This window comes from Microcaecilia unicolor, chromosome 7 (genome assembly GCF_901765095.1).
Source record: "Microcaecilia unicolor chromosome 7, aMicUni1.1, whole genome shotgun sequence".
Lineage (NCBI taxonomy): Eukaryota > Metazoa > Chordata > Amphibia > Gymnophiona > Siphonopidae > Microcaecilia > Microcaecilia unicolor.
The window spans coordinates 110,343,422-110,369,053 of NC_044037.1; the positions used below are offsets into that span (position 1 = coordinate 110,343,422).

A 25,632-nucleotide genomic window follows, 5' to 3' on the forward strand; every position below is an offset into this window, starting at 1 on the left:
CCGAGCCGGTCCAATTGTATAGAGGCACGAGACAGGGGTGTGCTCTGTCTCCCTTGCTGTTTGCATTGTCGATAGAACCACTGGCCAGGAAAATTAGAGAACAGGTTGATATTAGAGGGGTGGTTCGGGGTTCCCGTGAGCAGAAAATAATGCTTTTCGCAGACGATATCTTATTGACAGTTTCGAACCCGGTGCTGTCATTGCAGAAGGTGATGGAGATATTTGAACAATATGGGAGGATGTCAGGATTCAAGATAAATATGACAAAATCTGAGATTCTAAACCTGTCAGTAGACCAGGATGATATGAGAGAGATACAACAGCGTTACCCATTTGTATGGGCACAAAACTCTATTAGATATCTGGGAGTGCAGATAACAGCAAAAATAGATCAGCTATATCAGGCAAACTACCCCCAAAAAAGTAAAGAACTATTTCTGGAACTAGATAGATGGGAAGCCAGGACAGTGTCATGGTCGGGTCGAATTAATGCAATAAAAATGATTATACTACCCAAGTTATTATACATGTTCATGGCCTTACCGGTGCCTATTCCGCGTTCCTTTTTCCAGCAACTGCATAGAAAAGTATTTGCCTACATCTGGAAAAAGAAACCACCAAGAATCCGTAGGAGAGCAATGCACCACCCCCCAGCATTAGGAGGGATGGGTGTCCCTGATTTTTTCCTATACTATCAAGCAGCCCAATTAAAAATTTTGGCTGAATGGCAGCCCAGTAATAACAAGAAATGGCTCCACTGGGAAAGGGCATGGATGGGCACTAAATATTTAGGCAATGTGTTATGGGGACCGAAACAACAGATCCTGACAGCTCTTCGCAAGGTGCCGGTAGGACTAGCTCATCTGCTTAACACGTGGCTACAAGTTAGAAATAGAGTGTTCCCAGAGAGGCAATATTTCTTACAAACGGCTATAAGTGATGCCCCGGGTTTTTCTTTGGGGACGGAGGAAAAGACCTATCAAATGTGGGCCCGCAAAGGGCTATATAGGTTGGGTCAGTTATGGGATGAGAATGCGGTAAAAGATTTTGAGATAGTGAAGGAGGAATATGACTTATCCCCCAGGGACCTCGTGTACTATCACTGTGTGAGAGACTATATTCAGAGGAAAGCAAGGGATGAGCTGGAGCTGGCGGAGACGGGCTTAGAGCGGGCGATAAGGGTAGGAGGAGGGAAGGGATGTATAACTAGACTCTATAAGGCTCTTTTGCTCATGGGCTCCCCGATTGACTTTTATACAGACAGATGGGAGAAAACGTTACAAAAGAATTTCCCTACAGGCTGGTGGGCTAATAGCTTCAGGTTCCTGGTGCGCTCATCAATCACTCAGCCGATGATTGAAAGTGGGTACAAGATATTGTTTTGGTGGTACTATACGCCCCTACGCCTCCACAAGATCTATCCAAAGATATCTAAGGACTGCTGGCGCGAATGTGGGGGGCAGGGATCCTTTTTACACATCTGGTGGGAGTGTCCCAAGGTATGTGCCTTTTGGGAACAAATTATAGCTATAGTCAATGAACTGGGCACAGGGGGCTATACACGCCAGATAGAATACTGCCTATTGCATGCCCGCCCACAAAAAACTAGAGTACAAGAACATAAGCTTATTGTTCAGATATTTGCTGCGGCCAAAATGCAGCTGGCAAGGGCTTGGAAGACACGGGAAACTCCACCCTTGCAAAGAGTGGGATATAAAGTAGAATATATATACCAAATGGCAAAACTGACTGCGATGAGGAAGGGTTTGCTAGGGATGTTTCAGAAAACATGGGGCCCATACGAGGAGAAACGTGAGAAAATCTGGCTCCGGGGGGGAGGGGATAGTAATGGGGGCGAGGAGGGGAGGGAGGGAATGATGGAATAATAGTAAAGAAGGAATTATATTGTGTTGATAAAGTTGGTTGTGGGATGTTTTCTAATAGTAAGTTATTCCGTATGTGTCTGTTCGATCAGTGATGTTTCCACATTGATGTAAAATTTCCATAAAATCTTTAATAAAATATGGTTAAAAAAAAAAAAGAGAGGTCATACCTTAATTCCTCCCGTGGTCAGCTGATAAATTACAGCAACGTTTTGTAACTTGGACGTGACTAAAACCGATCTAGATAAAAACGTCCTTCTTTTAAGGAATTAACGTTTCTTCTCATTAGAAAATCCCTGTTGAGCATCCTACTTTTGGGCCCTCCCTAGTCCTGCCCAAAACATGCCTCCTTACTATGTGGACAACCTGCAATGTGAAATGTCCAAATTTTGACTTTCCAAAATTAGGATTTGGATGTTTTTAGCAGATGGACATCTTAAAATGCCTAAAAAAAAGTCCTTTTTTTTTTTTTTTTTAAATGAGCACCATAGTGACTGATACCTGCCTGTGTAGAGGCATGAATTATTGCAGCCACTGATGGACTGACATAAATATAAGAGTTCAAGGCTTTGTCTCTAGAAACTTATTAAGATGATAAGGGTTATTATGCTGCTTATCCTTGCTCATTTTATTTCCTTAGGAATGAGAGATGACTTACAGAAACTCAGAGAGGAAATTAAGAATTTGGCCAGGAACTTGCAGGTCAAGTTGAAAAGTAAGTTTAAAAAAATTGGACATGAGAACCAAAGCCTTTCACTTCTAGGATTGGATGGATCAGGGACCCAGAACCTTTTCACTTCTAGGAGTAGATTACACAGGACACCCTGAGCCTTTTCACCTCCTAGGTTGGATGGCCCAGGGCGCCCTGAGCTTTTTCACCTCTTAGGATTGGGTGGCTCGGGGCTGCCAGAGCCTTTTCACCTCCTAGGATTTGGGGGATGGCCCGGGACTACCAGAACATTTCACCAAATGGTCTAAATGGCCTAGAGGATTGTGATTCTGTTCCTGTGAGAACAGAAAGCTGCAGGGGTGTCTTTCATTCATTGATCTATTTTTGGACAGGTATTGAGCCAAAGGAGGAAGAAGATGGCAGGTTGTCTGTGAATCTAAGAATGAGAAAAACACAGGTATTTTCCTCCGCATGGAGCCAGCTTGTTATGAGATTCTCTTTCTCACTACACCATATATATTTATGCTCTTGATCTCCTTGCATACAGTTCTATCAGCAGTATATCTCTTTCATGCTTTCTGTCTCACACACACTGTAGATCCCATACTGTGGACATCTTGTGCTTGCTCAGATTCAATTCAATTTAGGTCTTATATACTGCTATATCCCCTTTTTAGGATTCAGTGTGGTTTACAACTTTAGTAGAACGGTTTACAGCATTAGTAGAATAGTAGTTAGTTTTATCAGTAAGAGAATGAGTGTATACATTCTTGTTGAATCGATATGATGTATAGAGCGTTATACAGTGTGATTATAGTCTGTGTTAGATTTGATATTACTAAAGTCCATTTGTGGATCGGGGGTTTGGTGAGCATTGTATAGTAGTCTATGGGAAGAAGGATTTTAGCTTCTTTTGGAAGCTGAGGTAGTTTTTCTCTACTCTGATAGCCAGAAGGCGTGAGTTCCATAATGCGATCCCTGCCATTGAGAAGAATGAGTTAAAGATCTTCTGAGATCAGGTTCCCTTGTGGAAACGGTGGGGCTAAGATCAATTGTTCTTTTAGCCTGCTGAATTGAACAATGTGAATGAATGAGATATTAATCAGGAGTGCAGAGTTAGCACCTTGAAGAATCTAAAAGACTAAGCAGCCAACTTTACTACTACTACTACTACTATTTAGCATTTCTATAGCGCTACAAGGCATACGCAGCGCTGCACAAACATATCTGTTGGTAGTCAGTGTAGTTTTCTAAGGTAAGGTGAAACACTGGTGTATCTGTTCAGTTTGAAGATTATTCTTGCCGCTGTGTTCTGTATGATCTGTAGTTTAAAAAATATATATATTTATTTTTAATGCCAAGAAATAGGGCAGTTCAGTTGTCCAGGTGTGGTAGGATAATCATTTGTACCAGTATTGCAAAGGCTTTTTGGTCAAAGAATGACCTGATTAGACAGTGTTGTCTCATTTTAAACATTGTTTTAAAGTGAACAATCTCATTGAATTACCCCCACGTAATGCCATATCATCATCCAGAGAATATCTCATTATGCATTTCCCTATTTATAGGAATGTAATCTATAAAATAATTCAGAATGCCAGTTTCTCATATCAAGGTACTAAAATTTGGAATTCTCTACCAAAAAACAATTAAATGCACTGATGATTACCTGTCCTTCAGAAACCTACTGAAAACTCATTGTTTTCAATTTAGCCTTTCAGAAAACAAAGAATTTCTATTTGAACATTTTCCATTTATACAATTAATGTAACTTCTTTCCTCAATCCTATCTAGCCCTAATTGTATCTATATTTATTTATCTACTACTACTACTTATCATTTCTATAGCGCTAGTAGACGTACGCAGCGCTGTACACTTGAACATGAAGAGACAGTCCCTGCTCGACAGAGCTTACAATCTAATTAGGACAGACAAACAAGAGATAAGGGAACATTAAAGTAAGGATGATAAAATAAGGGTTCTGAACAAGTGAATAAGGGTTAGGAGTTAAAAGTAGCATCAAAAAGGTGGGTTTTAGCTTAGATTTGAAGACGGTCAGAGATGCAGCTTGACGTACCTGCTCAGGAAGTCTATTCCAGGCATATGGTGCGGCAAGATAAAAGGAGCGGAGTCTGGAGTTAGCAGTGGAGGAGAAGGGTGCAGATAAGAGAGATTTACCCAGTGAACGGAGTTCCAGGGGAGGAATGTAGGGAGAGATGAGAGTGGAGAGGTACTGAGGAGCTGCATAGTGAATGCACTTATAGGTCAATAAGAGGAGTTTGAACTGTATGCGGAAATGGATAGGAAGCCAGTGAAGTGACTTGAGGAGAGGGCTAATATGAGCATAACGACCCTGGCGGAATATTAGTCGTGCAGCAGAATTTTGAACAGATTGAAGAGGAGAGAGATGGCTAAGTGGGAGACCTGTGAGAAGCAAGTTGCAATAGTCTAAGCGAGAGGTGATAAGAGCGTGGATGACGGTTCTGGTAGTGTGCTCAAAAAGGAAAGGGCGAATTTTGCTGATATTATAGAGAAAGAAACGACAGGTTTTAGCAGTCTGTTGAATATGTGCAGAGAAGGAGAGGGAGGAATCGAAGATGACCCCAAGGTTACGAGCTGATGAGACAGGAAGGATGAGAGTGTTATCCATAGAAATAGAGAATGGGGGAGGAGTGGAACGGGTAGATGTGAATCGTCTGTTTACGCTTTCCAAAAATACTAGGACTAGGGGGCATGCGATGAAGCTACAATGTAGTAAATTTAAAACTTATTTGTTTACAAAGTTAATTTTGATTTAATCTTCTTCTCTATCAATCTACTCTTAAGAACAGTTGCATCCAGGTTAACTCACCACATATGTTGTATTTGTTTTACAAAGCAATGTTATAGCATTATTTATTGTACTTTATAATCTGTTTATGTAATTTTTAATAATAACATAGTAACATAGTAGATGACGGCATAAAAAGACCTGCACGGTCCATCCAGTCTGCCCAACAAGATAAACTCATATGTGTATACCTTACCTTGATTTGTACCTGTCTTTTTCAGGGCACATCATTTAATTGTTATGTAAGCCACATTGAACCTGAGTCACTCTCAGGCTAATGTGGGGTAAAAATGTCATAAATAAATAAAAGTAGGTTGATATAGGATGTGAATGATAAGGAGGAGTCAAGGATGAGTCCGAGCACTCTAGCTTTTGATTCAGCTGGGTAGGTAATGTTGTTGGGTGGTGGTATTGAAGTTGGGACCTCAGCTCCTTGATTCCGGAACCAGAGAATCTTAGTCTTTTGGGTGCTCATTTTCAGCTTGTTAGTTAGGGCCCAGGTCTGAATAGTGTTCGTTCTGATTGATGCCGATCAGATTGGATCTTGGTGTGAGTGTGTCAGAGGTAGACGGAGCATGGTATTAGCCACATATGATAGTAATAGTTCTCCTAATCCCAGATGAATAGATCTGAGGGAAGACATGAAGAAGTTGAGCAAGATGGAGGCGAGCAGGGTCCCTTGGGGAACCCCGCATTTCGGAATCCAGAATTTGGAAAGGTTTTTGTTTCGTTTCACTGAGTAGCTTTGGTTTGAGAGGAATTTGTTGAACCAATTGAGGACTGGTCCGGTTATTCCAATCTGACTTAGACGATCCAGTAGCATTATGTGGTCCACTTCATCGAATGCTGCTGAGATGTCAAACTGAAGTAGTAGCACTTGATCCCCCTTATATAGATATTGTTTGACATATGTTCTTAGTACTAAGAGCAGGGTTTTGGTGCTATGTGTGGATCTGAATCCGAATTGGGATTGGTGTAATGTGGAAAATGTGTCCAGATATTTGGAGAATTGTTTACTGACATATGATTACAACATTTTTGGAAAGAGTGGTATTCATGCTACTGGGTGATAGTTTGCTGCAGATGCTATATCTAATCCAGATCTCTTTAATAGTGGTGTGAGGACGATTTTGCCCAGGGGAGAGCGCCAGAATCTAATAGTCTGTTGAGGCAGTCTATTAGCCATTGGATAGCCTCGGTTGGGGCAATTTGGAGCAAGAATTCCAGACAATATCTAGGAAGCAATGCAATCGTGAGCATTTTAGTAATAGTGATTTTCCGTTGATAGTGGTTGGAATGATTCCCAAACTTGGTTTGCTTTATTTACCCTGATTTGAGTCTAGGGTGAGGTTTGGTGTTTGTCATAGTCTTTTTTTTTTTTTTTTTTTTTTTGGGGGGGGGGGGGGGGGTATATTTGGCTATGTCTGTTCGAATTTGATTGACCTTGCTTTCAAATGAAGTCAGCTAAGTCTAGTGCGGAGGGTCATGTTTGTTGCTCTTTATCAGGAGAGCGGATGGAAGTTAGGCTCTTAACTAGGTTGAATAGTTTTTTGTTGTCAAAGATGTCCTGGCTCACTACACCACTGTAGTATTTTTGTTTGAAGTTGGTTACTTTTTGTTTGTAGTGACAGATCGAAATGGAAACTCTCCTTTTATCGTCAATAGTTTTGCTTTTTATCCATTTCTTTTTGAGGTTTTTGCATTTTTGTTTTAGTTGTGACAGCTCTTCTGAGAACCATGGTGATTTTCGAGTAGTTTGACTTTTTTGATAGTAAGTGGTGCTATTTTATCTAGCACTGTTTTGCTTTTGGAGTCCCAGTCAGATTTTACAAATTCTTGCGTGGGGCTCTCAGGGGTAAGGGAGTTTTTTTTTATTTTAGCTCACTCCAGAACCTGGGTTCATCAAAAAAACTTCACCACCCTGTACAGCTAATAACCACCAGAGGGCGGGGGATTGGGATGGTTTGGTAGGCAGATATTAATGGTAAAGTCCTGTTTGGAAGTGATCCGTCCATGGTATAGGCTTCCATGTGGAAGTACTGATCAGGTTGGTGGGATAGGACATAAGGAAGTCTAAAGGGTTTCCTAGTTCAAGGGTTGGACCTCCACCATGTATAGTGAGTTCAGTTCTCAAGAATGATTTAAAGTTATGAACATTGGTGTCCCCATCATTCTCCAGGTGTAGGTTTAGATCTCCTAGGACAACTACTGTGGGGATTTGGGACATAGTGGACGAGATGACCTCCAGTATGGTATGTTCGGCCTTTGTCCAGGCTCCTGGTGGATGGTAGATGAGGAGTAGGGCAATCTGACTTGCTCCTTTGGAGTTGTCTTGGAATTTACAAAGCATGTATTCTAGTTCTGGGAACACTACTGTACTGACTAAGGGTATATGTAGAAAGCTCTTATAAATGAGTGCGAGACTCCTCCTTTTTTATTTAGTCTTAGAGAATGGAGAATGTCATATCCAGGTGGGTATAGGTGGGGTAGTATTAGGCTGTTGACTTCTGTGAGCCATGTTTCCTGGTCACCCTCCTCTAGTAGTCACTCATGGGGGTCGCCCCTGCACAGCACGCTCCGCAGGGGGTTGTGTCGGCGGTCACCAGTTCAGTATGGGGTCCTTCATGGTTCTGACTTTTCCTTTGACATGAGCATTCGGGCATGCGCTGGGTTGGATCTTCATGGTGTTCTGTCCTTCTCTCCACCATTGTCTCAGTTTGCGGTCCTCCACTCTTCTGACCCCTCTTTTAATGCAAACATGCGGGTAAGCGCTGAATTGTCTCTCTGGGGTATTCTGCCCTGATCTCCCCCTTAGCTTTTGGTCTGGAGGCATCAGGAGGGGGATAGGAGGCTTATTAGCCCAGGTCCTGCAGTTCAGTCCTCCCCTCTTGCTCCTCCTGGGCTGGAGGTGAAGCTCCAGTTGGCTGCGATGGGAAGCGGAAGGAGAAAAGCAAAATTTAGTGCTCCATCCCTCGCTGCTCACCCAGCTTGCTGTAGCAGCTGGCTTCATGGGGTCCCAAGGGCTGTATCTTATGTCCGGCCCGATGGATTATGGGGTTTTTGGCCTAATTGTGTGCTTAGGTGCTGCATTGCACACATAGCAATTCGGCTCCGTCTAGGCTCAGTATGGCCGCCTGGGATCTCTGAGCTCAGTTCCGTCCAGTCAACTCAATCGGCCTTGGTGAGTGCGATTTGGCTCTGTCTGGGCTCAGTACGGCCGCATGGGATCCCTGGGTCAAACTCACCTGGCACCTCGCCTTTCCAGCGTCCCGGCTCCAGTTCAGTCACTGGCTCTGTTCCAGCACCTGTTCGAGTGGGACCCTGGGACTTCCACAGCAGATCCGGTGGAGATAATCACCTAGTGTTGCATCGACTCAACGTCCCGGTTCTGTTCAGCTCCCTGTGCGGTCATGGCGCCGCACACAGTGGCGCTCATGCCCTGGTTTCGCCTTTTCCACAGTGGGGGTTCCGCCGCCGATTGAACCAAGCTTGGACTCGCGCTGGTCCAGTCCCTAGGAAGCACCTTATGGGACTCGAGACTCGCGCTGGTCCAGTCGCTGGGGAGCACTTCATGGGACTCAAGCTCGCGCTGGTCCAGTCGCTGGGGAGCACAACATGTGCGCCTCCTCTGAGTCCACCATCTTTGCTGTAGTCATCTAAGTGCTACAAGTGTTTTTTATTTCACTCTTTAACATTTTACTACATAAGATCTTGCTACGACAATTTTTAGTGTTCTGGTAATACGTGTCCAGAGATGGCAATAGGTATCTTACCATCAAGCCACAAATCTAACATTTTGTTACTGCTATAACTGTGTTTTTTCTTATTTCCCAGAGAATTATGGAGAGTTTTTCTCATGCTTACTGTTTTTTTGGGGGAGGTTGTTTTTAACTGTCAACTTTGAGAACGTTCTTCCTTTTGTATTTTGTATAAAGTAGAAAGAAAAGTTTCTGTGGCCCTGTACTGCCTGCAGAGTCTGGCATTTTCAGTTTGATTTTTGCCTGTCTGTTCCATTTTTCTAATTTGTAGTCATATTGAGGGCAACTTTTATAACATTGTTTAACTTGTGCCACAGATATGCACATTATGTTTATGCTATAAAGGTAACTTATGTACATAAGTGCTATTTATAAGATACCCCTCTCCACCTCAAAGATCTCATAAAAATGTATACTTGCTCTGAGGCATGACAGAGCTTACCATTTATTTTACATTCTTGTGTACATATGTTAGAAAATGTACACCCCACAAAAACCCTGCCCCATCAACACTTGTGCTAAATTTGGGTAAAAGGTTATGCAGGTAGGCAGTTTGTGTATACTTCTGTGTTAAATATAACCTTAGGCGTTTTTATGAGCACTTTTTTCTGTGCATTAGGCATTGTTTTTCAGACACAAAAACCTTGTAAAGGTACCCCTTTATTGTGAATTAGGTGAAGGCAGGTCAGTGTTTTGTGAGGTGAGATTTTCTTCTAATCTAGCATGTAGTTTCTGTGTTGCAGTTCAGCTTGGTGTATTTTCCAATTTGTGTCTGCCAGTAGGAGGTTTAATATCTGCTGTTACATAAGAATGCTGCCTTTTCACAGGTAGGGGTGTTGCTATTTGAAGTCCTGGGAGGTAGTATTTTGGTATGGTAAGTTGTTTTTTTCCCCCCCTAAATGGTTTATAGGTATGTTTGTTTGTTTTTTTAATTTATATTTTATTTGATTTCAAAGTTAGGGTCAGTACAAAATGTAACATACATTTGTCATTCACAACAGCTAATGTTCTAACACTAAAGCTTACACATTACAACAAATTGGGTAGGATCAATTCTCTAACTTCCCTTGAATTATCCTCTCCTTTCTTAACCTTTAGCAGACTTTTTTGTTGGTTTGTTTGTTTGTTTCTATACATTTTTATTAGGTGTATCAAATGCAAGTAAACAAGAACAACTATAAACATAATACACCATAGAAAAGCCCCAACAATTTGCATAACTTAGTTTTTACCCCCCCCCCCCCCCCCGTTCACCCAGCTTTGATAAATTTAATGAGTAGTAAATCACTTGGACCGGATGGCATACATCCAAGGGTACTCAAAGAACTCTATTAAAGACTAACCTGTTCAGAGAGACTTATCTAAAGGACCCTTCTTAAAAAAACATGGCATCAGGACTGTTCCAGAATTAGTTAGCATTGAATTATTCTTACTTTGGTTACTTTATTACATTGTCATTATTGAACGCTTTTCACCACCCTTGATTTCAACACCTGAAATGTATTGATTACCGATTTTCTTCTAATTTACTGTGTATTCTATATACTTTAACTAGAACATTACTCTGTATTTCTTATTCCGGAAATGGCGATCGCCACTGCGGTATTTGTAAGCCACATTGAGCCTGCAAAGAGGTGGGAAAATGTGGGATATAAATGCAGAAAATAAATAAACTCAAGCATGAAATTGCTGATCTGCTGTTAGTAATATGTAACCTGTCGTTAAAAATTGTCCATAGTACCTGAAGATTGGAGGGTGGGCAATGTGATACCGATTTTTAAAAAGGGTTCTAGGGGTGATCTGGGAAATTTATAGACCACTAAGCCTGACAACAGTACCGAGCAAAATAGTGAAAACTATTATAAAGAATAAAATTATAGAACACGTAGATGAACATAGTTTAATGGGATAGAGTCAGCATGGGTTCAGCCAAGGGAAGTCTCGCCTTACCAACTTGCTTCATTTCTTTGAAGGTGTGAATAAACTTGTGGATAAAGGTGAGGCAGTTGATCTAGTAGTGTGTCTAGATTTTCAGAAAGCTTTTGATAAAGTTCCTCATGAGACTCCTAAGAAAAATAAAGAGTCATGGGAAAGGAGGCAAGGTTCTGGTGTGGATAGGGTTAAATGGTCATTTCTCTCAATGGAGGAGAGTGAACAGTGGAGTACTGGGACTGGTCGTGCGGCACTGGGTGGAGTACTGGGACCGTTACTATTTAACATATTTATAAATGATATGGAAATTGGAAAGACCAGTGAGGTGATCAGATTTGCAAATGATAGAAAACTATTCAAGGTTGTTAAAACACGTGCGAACTGTGAAATATTGCAGGAAGACCTTAGGAAATTGGAAGACTGGGCATCCAAATGGCAGATTAAATTTAATGTGGACAAATGCAAGGTGATGCACATTGGAAAGAATCCAAATCACAGTTACTTGATGCTAGGGTCCACCTTGGGCATCAGCACTCAAAAAAAAGATCTGGGTGTCATTGTAGATAATATGCTGAAATCTTCTGCTCGATGTGCGGCGGTGGCCAAAAAAGCAAACAGGATGCTAGGAATTATTAGGAAAGGGATGGTGAATAAGACCAAAAATACTATAATGCCTTTGTATCGCTTCCATGGTGCGTTCAGTTCTGGTCGCCGTATCTCAAAAAAGATATAGTGGAATTAGAAAAGGTTCAAAGAAGAGCAACCAAAATGACAGAGGGGATGGAACTGCTCCCGTTTGAGGAAAGGCTAAAGAGGTTAGGTTTCTTTAGCTTGAAAAAGAGACGGATGAGGGAAGATATGATTTGAGGTCTACAAAATCCTGAGTGGTGTAGAACGAGTAGTAGAAAATCAATTTTTTACTCGTTCCAAAGGTACAAAGACTAGGGGACATTCAAGGAAGTTACATGGAAATACTTTTAAAACAAATAGGAGGAAATATTTTTTCACTCAATGAATAGTTAAGCTCTGGAACTCTTTGTTGGAGGAGGTGGCAACAGCGGTTAGCGTATCTGGGTTTCAAAAAGGTTTGGACAAATTCCTGGAGGAAAAGTCCATAGTCTGCTATTGAGACAGACATGGGAAGCAACTGCTTGCCATGGGATTTGTAGTATGGAGTGTTGCCACAATTTGGATTTCTGCCAGGTACTTGTGACCTAGCTTGGCCACTGTTTAGAAAACAGGATACTGGGCTAGATGGACCATTGGTCTGATCCAGTATGGCTACTCTTATGTTCTTATGTACCATCTGGTCACTACCTTACAAGCATTTTCTCTAAGCAACATACAAATAGAAGTTTTTTATTTTCACTTCAACAAATATCATCTTCTATTCCCCCATTTTCAGTTTACCCCTCCCCTAAGTTATTTTTCAATTGCACATAAACTTGTACCTGTGAAAGACATTCCCCCTAAGGAACATATGTAAAATTGAAATCTGCCTCTTAACTTTCCCAAAGCTACCTATTAAATTTTCAAAGTTCTCTGTGTCTTCTGGATCTTGTCTAACCCAACCCTCTGCATTCATGTAATGCAATGCTTACAGCTAAGGAAAATATATCCCCACTTGGTAAGTCAAACTTCTCCCTCAGTTCCTCAAATGTTGGTCTCATTGCATATAGACTCTAGTGAGGATACCTTTCTAGACCCATATAGTTTTGGATGCAAAAGACCCCAGACCTCTAAAATTGGCCCCATTAATGGATTAGTTATACGTTTCTTATAATCCTTAGATTGAAGAGTAGCCCAAACTAAGGGTCTAGTCTTTTACTTGGAAATGTGCCATTGTTAGACCACAACTTAAAGATCCCACTAAATCAGCTAAGGATAGCATTAACTGTCATCCTATTGTTAACTTCCCATTCCTTGCAAAGATAGTTGAGTCAGTCGTTCATCAACAGCTTCAAGGTTTTCTCCTAAAAACAAATGCATTGCACCCTATTCAAATAAGTTTTAGATTGCACCACAGTGTGGAGACGGCCCTTTTCGGCATCACCACCCATATTCGTCGATTGGACCAAAATAAATCATAATCCTATTATCACTTGATCTTGCACCTGTCTTTGATTTAGTTGACCATGCAATTCTACTTGAGAGGCTATCCCAAATTGGACTATGGGATTCTGTCCTCCTTTAGTTCAAATCATACCTTTCTAATCGGTCCTATGTAGTTCAGTTTCATAACACTTTGTCGTCGTCCCTCTCCCTTTCTTCAGGAGTCCCACAAGATTCTATTTTATCTCTCATGCTCTTCAGCATTTTTCCGGCACCCCTACTCACTCTCGCCCATTCCTTTGACTTCACAGCATTTGTCTATGCAGATATTCAGCTTCTCTATGCCTTGGATTCTAAGGATGTTTGTAAGATCCATTCCATCGATAATAATCTGGCTCATTTATCTGATTGGGTTTGTGAGGATAAACTTGTTCTTAATCCAGATAAGTCGGGATCCATCTTTTTTCCCCAAACACAGCAGTACCCTTGCCTTTATTGCTTTGTTCTGTTCCCATCCCAGCACAATCAAGTTCAAGGATCTTTTTTTTTTTTTTTTTTTTTTTTTTATTTATAACTTTTGAAAATAATACATTCATATCACTATAAATGCAAGGTTTAAGATTAAATTAAACAATATTGTCATATCAATGAAAAAAGGAAATTAAATCATATACATAATGACCACCATATTTGGGAGAACAAGATATCAGAAAATTAGAAAGGAAATAAATTCAATCAGCCAAGGTGGAGAGCTTTGTCCACACACAAGCAGGCATTAACAGTATCATTTCCTATGTTGTCATTCAGGGTTGAACTTTCCCCTCTTCCTTGGCTTTTATAAATACAGCCATTTTTTGAGGGTCTAAGAAAACATAGCTCACATTTTCAAGTGTAACCAGGCATCTGCAGGGAAACTTCAGCATATACAATCCGCCTAAGGCAGTAATCCTTGGCTTTAAAATTAAAAAATCACGACGTCTTTTCTGAGTATCCCTGTTGAGGTCTGGATAAATCTGAATTTTATCCCCCCAAAATTTGGCTTGCATATGCTTAAAATACAAACGGAAAATATTATTTCTATCTACTTCAAAAGCAAAAGAAACTATAAGAGTCAATCTTTGTGTCACTATCTCTAGAGAGTTCTCCAAAAAAGCAGTTATATTTAAGTCAGGTGGAGGTTCTGGTGAACCAGATTTAACTCCAAAAATATACTGCACCTTGGCAACTGGTGGTAAAGCTTCCTTAGGAATATTTAAGACTTCTTCCAAATATCTTTTAAACATGTCAACTGGCGGAATTAACGGTATTTTAGGAAAATTAAGAAGTCTAAGGTTATTCCTTCTTGCTTGGTTGTCAAGGTATTCAACTTTTTTAACCAGTATCTCCTTATCCTTAAGCATTGTAGTTGTTAAATTATGGAGAAATTTAATTTCACCGTTCATTGTCCCAATTTGTTCTTCGTTTTTCTGTGCTTGAGAAGCAGTAAGATTCTGAGAAATTTTAAGGGAATTTATATCATCTTTCATAACATCAGTTACCTGGAGTAGGTTGTTGTTCATAGCCTGAATGGCATCCCATAGGCTCTCAAGAGTAATCACTGCAGGTTTTACTGGTCCACGAATACCTCCGGAGGCACTTCCCGATTCGCTGGTGTAGAGAGGGTTTACTACCCCTTCTTTCCAGGTAGTAGTCACAACTGGGGTCGCCATTGTAGAGGGCCCTCCTCTCACAGTCTGTCGGCCTGCCTCTTCGGACGGCTCAACAGGTTGGAATCCCGCTGCAAGCAAACTGCTTCCGGGTCGTGGAGGGGCAGAGAGTAATGGCGGGCTTAACGATGCCGCCTCGATACTGCAGTCCGGCGATCCAACGTCGGAGCTGGCCTTCGTGTGTGTCTGCAGCTCGATTCTCTGTACTCCGCAACTCTCGAGTGTCAGCTGCCGGGGAGTAGAGCTTACGGGAGCTGAGGAGGTTAGCGTCGCCGTCTTCCCTTTCCTCTTACCCATGATGTCCGTCGGGTAGGGAAATCTCAACCTAGAGTTTAACGAGAGTCAGGAGCTCAGAGACCAACATCCTCCTCGGACGCCATCTTGTTCTCGCCTCCAAGTTCAAGGATCTTAGGTGTCCTGCTAGATGAAATGCTGTCTTTTCAGGCTCAAGTTTCTAGTGTCGCTAAGAAGTGTTTTTTTAGGCTCTGTCAGATTCGATCGATCAAATCCCTAATACACCTGCCAGCTTTAAATATCCTAGTCCACTCTCTTATCAGTCAGATTACTGCAACACATTCTACAATTGCCTTAAGTTAATAGTTGTTTGACGGCTGCAATTAATACAGACTACCGCCATTAAGTTAATTACTGGAAAAATTTGACCATGGAAACATAAGAATAGCCATGCTGGGTCAGACCAGTGGTCCATCTGGCCCAGTATCCTGCTTCTAACAGTGGCCAATCCAGGCCACAAGTACCTGGCAGAAACCCAAATAGTAGTAACATTCCAGGCTGCACACTGGCTACCATTTCCCCACTGTATTATTTAGAAAATGATGCTCCTGGTGTATAAAACACAACTTCCTGGTGAACCTCCATACCTCTTATGTCTTCTAATTCCATATGCCAGTTCTAGAATTCTAAGGTCTTTGTTTCTGAATCAGTTGGTAGTACTCTTATTCAGGGAGATTTTATTCAGGGAGATTTTCCATGAACATACCAGGAAAGCTATCTTTTCAGTTCATGGTCTGGTGCACTGGAATCCACTACTACAACCTCTTCATCAGCAGATATATTTATAAATCTTTAAATTGGAACTTAAGACCATGGATGCTTATGCCTGAAAGCCTACCCTTGCTGCAGTGGGCCTGAACAACCTTGCCCCCTCCTCCTTGTGCTTCTCCCCCTTGCTAACCTATTGAAATTGTAGTTCACCCCCACTATCCTGCCTGTTCATGTCTTGTCCCACCCCTTCCTTCCCCTTTAATAACTTTAGACTGTAAGCCGCCTAGATGTTTAAACAGTGGGTGGGATAGCAACTCTACCAGTTGCCACATTAATGATTTTGTTAAACGTAAGGATCCTCCCACCCAAGTGAATACAGAGATGTCCTTTTGAAGACGGACAAGCTCTTCTCGAGGTACTTTGATCAGTAAAGTTTGGAATAAAAATAACAGGGCAAGATGTTCATCTGTATCGCTGCTATACGACCCCACCATGATAGCTACCATTGTACTAAATCTTTACGCACTTGTTGAAATATTTTGACATAATTGAAAAATATAACTGGGGAATATCCCGAGAAATCAGAATCCCCAAATTTCTAAAATGCCCACCCGCCCACTTAAAGGGAAAATTTTTGTGAAGCAGGGCCTCATCCTGTGGTGAAGTAGTTACCCTTATAAGTTCCGTCTTATCTAAATTTATTTTGAACCCTGCTACCCTGCCATAGTTTCTCAACTCCATCAAAATAATGGGTAATGTGATCCCTGGTGTCCTTACATAAAATAAGAGATCATCCACAAACAATGCTATTTTGTGTTCCTGGGGACCCCAAACCATTCCCATGATATCTGGATTAGAACGTATCCACTGTGTGAGAGGTTCTATTGAAAGAATGAATAGGAGTGGGTTCAACGGACATACTTGGCGAGTTCTGCGCTCAATAGGAAAAGCTTGGGTGTATCCCCCATTAACCTTAATGTGTGCCTTGGGCTCCTCATGTAACTTCCTAATCCACTGAGTAAAACCAAGTCCAAATCCCATCCTTTGTAAAACCTGCCAATAAGAATGGCCAAATCATGTGGTTGAAGGCCGCCTGTGCATCTACTGCTAAGAAGGCTACTGCCTCACAAGAACATTGTGCTTTCCAAAGAATATTTAATGTTCTCTGGACATTGTCCCACCACCTGTCTCTAGGAACGAAACCTGTTTGATTGGAATGTATCAATTCAGGTAGGATCCCTGCCAATATTTTTGCCAATATTTTCAAATCTAAGTTGAGGAGCGAGATTGGCCTATACGATGCATAAGCCACTAGGTCTCTACCTGGTTTCAATTTTGTTGAAATATCAACATCCTTCATACTATTCAGAATGGAGTCTTCCTTTAAACATGCATTTTCTACCCGCTGCAACAAGGGGCTCATTTCTCCTGAAAATATTTTATAGAATCTCGCTGAATATCTATCAAGACCAGGGGCCTTACTATTCCTTAAGAACTTGATTGACCAGGCAGTCTCGGATAAAGAAATAAGAGTATCTAAATATTCCCTATCCTGTACAGTAAACCATGGGAGATCTACAGAATTCAGATATAGCTGGCTACTATTTTCATCTGCCCACTCTTCTTGATTATAGAGCTGCTAATAATAAAACTTAAGAAACTTCTCACAAGGTTCATTGTTTCTATTGAATATCACATCTCCCTGCCCTTTGATTTTGCGGATAATTTGGGCAGCTCTCTGTTACCTTAAATATCTAGCCAACATTCTTCTAGATGAATTACCAAACTCAGAGAATTTTTGTTTGTCATTTCTGGAAGAAATTTACCTTCTCTACTTGCAAGCAGTGTAACTGCTGGAAAAGACCTGGGGATGGGTGAGCCTAGTTCAGCCTCTCTAATTCCCAAGGAAAGCTGTTCTTGTTCCTTCTTTTCACGATTCACACTTAACTAAATTCCCTCGCACCGCCACTTTAAATGCATCCCACACACCCCATCTGTCACTATCTCAATGTCATTACACTGTAAGTAATCAAGAATAACTCCATTAATATCTTTACAGACCTCAGCATCTCCAAATAAGTTCTTGTTTAACCTCCAGAAGGTTTGATGTTTCTCCCCTAACAAGTTCTAAAAAAAAAAACCCCACACAGGTGAATGATCCGAAATTTGTATACTTACTATATTAGAATCTGTTATGCTCCCTCCAAAGTGCCTGATGACACCATAAAATATGAATTTGAGTATGTGTCCTTGGAATGGGAGTGGAAAGAATATTTTTTTTTGCGATGGATGCTACAGCCTCCACACATCTACCAGTTGCAATGCTTTCACCATTTCCCGTAGTCTCCAACGATGGGAATGACTAACCTCTACATTCCCCTTCAAGTGATCTAATGCATCTGCTGATGTCATATTAAAATTCCCCTTTCATAAAAGTAAGCATCTGATCCTTTACCCCCCTGCCCACCCACTCTATGAAATAATTTCCCCTGCCCAGTATTGGAGCACACACATTCACTAATGTAAAGTCCGTTCTCCGAGGACAAGCAGGCTGCTTGTTCTCACTGATGGGTGACGTCCACGGCAGCCCCTCCAATCGGAAACTTCACTAGCAAAGGCCTTTGCTAGTCCTCGCGCGCTCATGCGCACCGCGCATGCGCAGCCGTCTTCCCGCCCGAACCGGCTCGTGTTCGTCAGTCTTCTTTTGTCCGCGCTCGGTACGGTCGTGTTTCGCCGTGTAGGGCCCCGCAAAGTCGACCTCGCGCGTTCGTTCGTGTGTTTTTCGAAAAAGAAAAATTCTAATCCTTTCTGTGTGGGAAAAGACTCTTGGTCTTTTCTTCCTCCACTATTTTCAGCTTTCGCCCTGGTAAGTTTTCTTTCGTCGTCGGGGTAGGCCGCTTTTAGGCCTCGGGTCGAAGTTTTCTTCCCCTTGTTTTTTCGGTGCCTTTTCCGCCATTTCGACTTTTGATTTCGCCGGCGTGATTTTTCCGCCCATGACATCGAAGTCTACCAGCGGCTTCAAGAAGTGCATCCAGTGCGCCCAGGTCATCTCGCTCACTGACAGGCACGCGTCGTGTCTTCAGTGCTTGGGGGCTGGGCACCGCCCGCAGGCCTGTAGTCTGTGTTCCCTTTTGCAAAAGCGGACTCAGGTAGCGAGATTGGCCCAGTGGAACGTTTTGTTCTCGGGCTCTTCGTCGGCATCGGCACCGGGGGTATCGAGTGCATCGACGTCTTCAGCGTCCAGAGCTTCATCCTCGGCCGCCAGTGCATCGAGGCATCGGCCCTCTGCATCGGCGCCGAGACATCGGATAGCTGCATCGACGTCGGTGGTACCGGGACCTCGTCTGCTGATGTCGTCGGACGGTGGTGCTTCGTCTGGAGTGCAGGTGAGGGCTGTCCATTCCCCTGCTGGTGGCGGTGAGCCTTCGGGTGGGTCTCCCCCTACCCTGAGGGCTCCTGCGGTACAGCCCCCCCGAGACCGACCTCCTTCGGCCTCGGCCCCGAGGAAGCGACGACTGGATTCTACGTCCTCCTCGTCGGTGCCGGGAAGCTCCGGTGACATGCTTCGTTCCAAGAAATCGAAGAAGCATCATCATCGGTCTCCTTCCCGGGTCGGCACCGAGAGCTCTGGGTCGCCGAGGGAGTCGGCACCCACCAGACATCGGCACCGAGAGGACCGCTCACCCTCTGTTCAGGAGGTGTCGATGCGCTCCACTCTGGACAGCCCGGGACAGCCTCCACGCCCGGAACAGGTTCTGACGTCGACGCCTGCATCGACCTCCATGCCTTTCTCTGCAGCCGCTCTGAACGAGAGCCTCCGGGCCGTTCTCCCAGAGATTCTGGGAGAGCTGTTGCGCCCTACCCCTCCGGTACCGGCGGTGCTTGCGCCACCGGTACCGTCGAGCGTGGTGCCGGCTGGCCCATCGCCCGGGCCGATGTGGGCGAGGGAGTCTACCTCTCGACGCCCCCATCGTGGACGTGGCTCCACGGAGTCGAGTCGGGCACGGTTGCAGACACAGGTCCGTGAACTTGTGTCTGACACCGAGGGTGAGGCCTCGTGGGAAGAGGAAGAAGATCCCAGATATTTCTCTGACGAGGAGTCTGAGGGTCTTCCTTCCGATCCCACTCCCTCTCCTGAGAGACAGCATTCTCCTCCCGAGAGTCTGTCTTTTGCTTCCTTTGTCCGGGAGATGTCTACGGCCATCCCCTTCCCGGTGGTTGTGGAGGACGAGCCCAGGGCTGAAATGTTTGAGCTCCTGGACTATCCTTCTCCACCTAAGGAAGCGTCCACTGTACCCATGCACCATGTCCTAAAAAAGACATTGCTGGCGAACTGGACCAAGCCTTTAACTAATCCCCACATTCCCAAGAAGATCGAGTCCCAGTACCGGATCCATGGGGACCCAGATCTGATGCGCACTCAGTTGCCTCATGATTCTGGAGTTGTGGATTTGGCCCTAAAGAAGGCTAAGAGTTCTAGGGAGCATGCTTCGGCGCCCCCGGGCAAGGACTCTAGAACCTTAGACTCCTTTGGGAGGAAGGCCTACCATTCTTCTATGCTCGTGGCCAAAATTCAGTCCTACCAGCTCTACACGAGCATACACATGCGGAACAATGTGCGGCAGTTGGCGGGCTTGGTTGATGCGCTCCCCCCTGAGCAAGCCAAGCCTTTTCAGGAGGTGGTCAGGCAGCTGAAGGCGTGCAGAAAATTCCTGGCCAGAGGGGTGCATGACACCTTTGATGTTGCGTCCAGGGCCGCTGCTCAAGGTGTGGTGATGCGCAGGCTCTCATGGCTGCGTGCCTCCGACCTGGAGAATAGAATCCAGCAGCGGATTGCGGACTCGCCTTGCCGTGCGGATAACATTTTTGGAGAGAAAGTCAAACAGGTGGTAGAGCAGCTCCACCAGCGGGACACCGCATTCGACAGGTTCTCCCGCCGGCAGCCTTCAGCCTCTACCTCTACAGGTAGAAGATTTTTTTGGGGAAGGAAGACTGTTCCCTACTCTTCTGGCAAGCGTAGGTACAATCCTCCTTCCTGACAGCCTGCGGCCCAGGCTAAGCCCCAGCGCGCTCGCTCTCGTCAGCAGCGTGCGACTCAGCAAGGCCCCTCGGCTCCCCAGCAAAAGCAAGGGACGAGCTTTTGACTGGTTCCAGCAGAGCATAGCCAACATCCAAGTGTCAGTGCCGGGCGACCTGCCAGTCGGAGGGAGGTTGAAAGCTTTTCACCTAAGGTGGCCTCTCATAACCTCCGATCAGTGGGTTCTCCAAATAGTCCGGCAAGGATACACCCTCAATTTGGCCTCAAAACCTCCAAATTGTCCTCCGGGAGCTCAGTCTTACAGCTTCCAGCACAAGCAGGTACTTGCAGAGGAACTCTCCGCCCTTCTCAGCGCCAATGCGGTCGAGCCCGTGCCATCCGGGCAAGAAGGGCTGGGATTCTATTCCAGGTACTTCCTTGTGGAAAAGAAAACAGGGGGGATGCGTCCCATCCTAGACCTAAGGGCCCTGAACAAATATCTGGTCAAAGAAAAGTTCAGGATGCTTTCCCTGGGCACCCTCCTTCCCATGATTCAGGAAAACGATTGGCTATGCTCTCTGGACTTGAAGGATGCCTACACACACATCCCGATACTGCCAGCTCACAGACAGTATCTGCGATTTCAGCTGGGCACACGTCACTTCCAGTACTGTGTGCTACCCTTTGGGCTCGCCTCTGCGCCCAGGGTGTTCACAAAGTGCCTGGCTGTAGTAGCAGCGGCGCTTCGCAGGCTGGGAGTACACGTGTTCCCATATCTCGACGATTGGCTGGTGAAGAACACATCCGAGGCAGGAGCCCTGCAGTCCATGCAGATGACTATTCGCCTCCTGGAGCTACTGGGGTTTGTGATAAATTATCCAAAGTCCCATCTTCTCCCAGTGCAGAGACTCGAATTCATAGGAGCTCTGCTGGATTCTCGGACAGCTCACGCCTATCTCCCAGAGACGAGAGCCAACAACTTGTTGTCCCTCGTCTCGCGGGTGCGAGCGTCCCAGCAGATCACAGCTCGGCAGATGTTGAGATTGCTAGGCCAAATGGCCTCCACAGTCCATGTGACTCCCATGGCCCGCCTTCACATGAGATCTGCTCAATGGACCCTAGCTTCCCAGTGGTTCCAGGCTGCTGGGGATCTAGAAGACGTAATCCACCTGTCCACGAGTTTTCTCGAATCCCTGTATTGGTGGACGATTTGGTCCAATCTGACTCTGGGACGTCCCTTCCAAATTCCTCAGCCTCAAAAAGTGCTGACCACAGATGCGTCTCTCCTGGGGTGGGGAGCTCATGTCGATGGGCTTCACACCCAAGGAAGCTGATCCCTCCAGGAACGCGATCTGCAGATCAATCTTCTGGAGTTACGAGCGATCTGGAACGCTCTGAAGGCTTTCAGAGATCGGCTGTCCCACCAAATTATCCAAATTCAGACAGACAACCAGGTTGCCATGTACTACGTCAACAAGCAGGGGGGCACCGGATCTCGCCCCCTGTGTCAGGAAGCCGTCAGCATGTGGCTCTGGGCTCGCCGTCACGGCATGGTGCTCCAAGCCACATATCTGGCAGGCGTAAACAACAGTCTGGCCGACAGGTTGAGCAGGATTATGCAACCTCACGAGTGGTCGCTCAATTCCAAGGTAGTGCGACAGATCTTCCAGGTGTGGGGCACCCCCTTGGTAGACCTCTTCGCATCTCGAGCCAACCACAAAGTCCCTCAGTTCTGTTCCAGGCTTCAGGCCCACGGCAGATTGGCATCGGATGCCTTCCTCCTGGATTGGGGGGAGGGTCTGCTGAATGCTTATCCTCCCATACCTCTGGTGGGGAAGACTTTGTTGAAACTCAGGCAAGATCGAGGCACCATGATTCTGATTGCTCCTTTTTGGCCGCGTCAGATCTGGTTCCCTCTTCTTCTGGAGTTGTCCTCCGAAGAACCCTGGAGATTGGAGTGTTTTCCGACCCTCATCACACAGGACGAAGGGGCGCTTCTGCATCCCAACCTCCGGTCCCTGGCTCTCACGGCCTGGATGTTGAGAGCGTAGACTTTGCCTCTTTGGGTCTGTCAGAGGGTGTCTCCCGAATCTTGCTTGCTTCCAGGAAAGATTCCACTAAGAGGAGTTACTTCTTTCTATGGAGGAGGTTTGCCGTCTGGTGTGACAGCAAGGCCCTAGATCCTCGCTCTTGTCCTACACAGACCCTGCTTGAATACCTTCTGCACTTGTCTGAGTCCGGTCTCAAGACCAACTCTGTAAGGGTTCACCTTAGTGCGATTAGTGCATACCATTACCGTGTGGAAGGTAAGCCGATCTCAGGACAGCCTTTAGTTGTTCGCTTCATGAGAGGTTTGCTGTTGTCAAAGCCCCCTATCAAGCCTCCTACAGTGTCATGGGATCTCAATGTCGTCCTCACCCAGCTGATGAAACCTCCTTTTGAGCCACTGAATTCCTGCCATCTGAAGTACTTGACCTGGAAGGTCATTTTCTTGGTGGCAGTTACTTCAGCTCGTAGAGTCAGTGAGCTTCAGGCCCTGGTAGCCCAGGCCCCTTACACCAAATTTCATCATAACAGAGTAGTCCTCCGCACTCACCCTGTTCTTGCCAAAGGTTGTGTTGGAGTTCCATTATTATTTTTTCATTTTTCTATTATCATTATTTTTATTTTTATTGTGGCCGTGTTCCCCTGTTTCTTTTGTTTTATTTATTTCATATATTTTTTATATATTTTATTGTGCAATGTCAAGATTAGTATTATTCATATTTTTTATTTTTATTTTTATTTTTGTATTCATTATTTCATATAAGGACCTTATATGTGTTTAGTCACTTTTTATAAGATATATTTTTTTGTTGATGTTTGTCCATTATCAGGGTTACCAAAAAATTCAGTTCGAATTATACATGGGATCATATTCATGTGTTTCACATATTTTTATTCCGGTCTTTAACGGTGTCAGTTTTTTGAAGCAGCGGGTTTAATGCCCCACATTTTTAACTCTTGGGGAGTGGAGTATTTTCACCAGTTTATCCTTTTCAGTGCCGATCCCTAGTTTAGGCGTCATATCACCTTAGCAACGATACTTTTTTATCCACTGGGGAAGTGATGTCGTCTCTAACTTCCGGTATAAATCTTTCCCTCGTGAGTCTTTTACTTTTTGCCATTCATCGCGTATGACTCAGCTGCACAGCGCAATCGTGAGTACTTTTAAATGATTGTTTTGTATTTAGCCAGCTCTTATTCAGTCCTCACACAAACCATTTTTTATGTCGGGAGGACATCAAGTTTTGCATATGCTTTTACATATATGCAGCGTTTCCTCTAACATTTATCATTTGTTTTAGGCGTTTTTAAGGCTTCATTTTTTTCGGTAATCCGACTGCCACGTCGTCCTGTGTAACAGCTCATACTGTGCCCCATACCCTTATTTTTATCTTGTAACTCGTTCGTTTTTTATCTGTCTTGCTTTTTACTCATTCCGAGGGAAGTGACGTCACCATTCATTTCGGCACAGCGTTACACATTTATTTCTGGTCTTTTGTTTTGTTTTGCATTCATCATGATCTTAGTACCGTCCAATGTAACATACGAGTCTGCATGTATTTGTACCCCTGTCAACATGTTGTTCCGTTCATTTCTTAATCATATGTTCGCTTGGGTCTCTATATATATGACATATAGGGTATTTCTCTTTCACCACGTTGTGTTTCCTTGTAGTTTAATGCGGTATTTCATAGGCCCTGCTTAGTATATGCCACATATTACTCATTTAAATTTGATTTTGATTTTGTTTGTCAGCTTTATATTTCATCATCATTTCAAGTGTCATTTTTTTAGGTATATATTTTTTTCTGGGTTTGTTTCTCGTTTTATCAGTATTAATTTATTAGGCATTTAGACAATCTTTGTCATTTGCTGCATTATAATTAATATATATATTTTTTTTTGCGGATTGCCACAGTTCTGCCTTTATTTCAAAATATTTTTAACTTTTGATTTTTAATTTTGCCTTTTTACACATATGTGTTCTCCATTATTCATGATATATTTTTCATCATTTCATGTATGATTTTGTTTTGAGATCCCTGTTCACACTCCTGTTCTCTGCTCTTCTTATTACTATATTTGCAATCATTATCATTATATCCTGTCATATATGATTGCATGTACAGTGTGTATTCATTTACTGATTTTATTGCCTTACATATTTATTATAGATACCGTTTTTAGTGCTGTATCTTTACTTGACCTACGAGGTACTTTTATCTACAGATATACTAGGTATGTTCTTCATTATGATATCATACAATGTTGTGTATTTCATTATCTCTCCTCATTATCTCTGTGTTGATAAGTGTATTTTCTCATTGATCTAAATTTACATTTATACATTCCTTTTATATTTTCATGTTTTAATGTTTCATACACATATATAAGTCTATGTTTTTATTCTTAATTTTTAATTTTCATTTTTATTTTCATTGTTGTTTTTATCACATTTGTATTTTGATGCATTTCTATGTATATTGTTTTATAGACCCCTGACGCAGGCCTTACGGCCGAAACACGTCACGTGTCGGGTCAATTCAGCTACTATTAATAAAGACCTTGTTCAGGAAGACACTCATTGTGAGAGGACTTTTTTGGATCCACTGTGTGTTTTTCCTTTCGTTGGTTTCCTTGTGGAGAGCTCACCTTCTGTGGGTGTTTGCGGAGTTCCATCTGAACCAGTCAATTGTCTTGCCAACATTCTTTCCCCGTCCTCATTCCTGCCC

The 25,632-nt window shown here is 43.6% G+C and overlaps 1 protein-coding gene across 1 annotated transcript in view; it reads left to right on the forward strand.

The window, feature by feature from the left end:
• Window positions 1–25,632, forward strand: part of STX4 (syntaxin 4) — a 172,588-nt gene that overhangs the window by 11,012 nt on the left and 135,944 nt on the right. Inside the window, exons 4-5 of the mRNA XM_030209553.1 lie at window positions 2,524–2,598; window positions 2,946–3,010. Coding sequence (XP_030065413.1) covers window positions 2,524–2,598; window positions 2,946–3,010 — 140 coding nt within the window. The remainder of the gene's footprint in view (window positions 1–2,523; window positions 2,599–2,945; window positions 3,011–25,632) is intronic.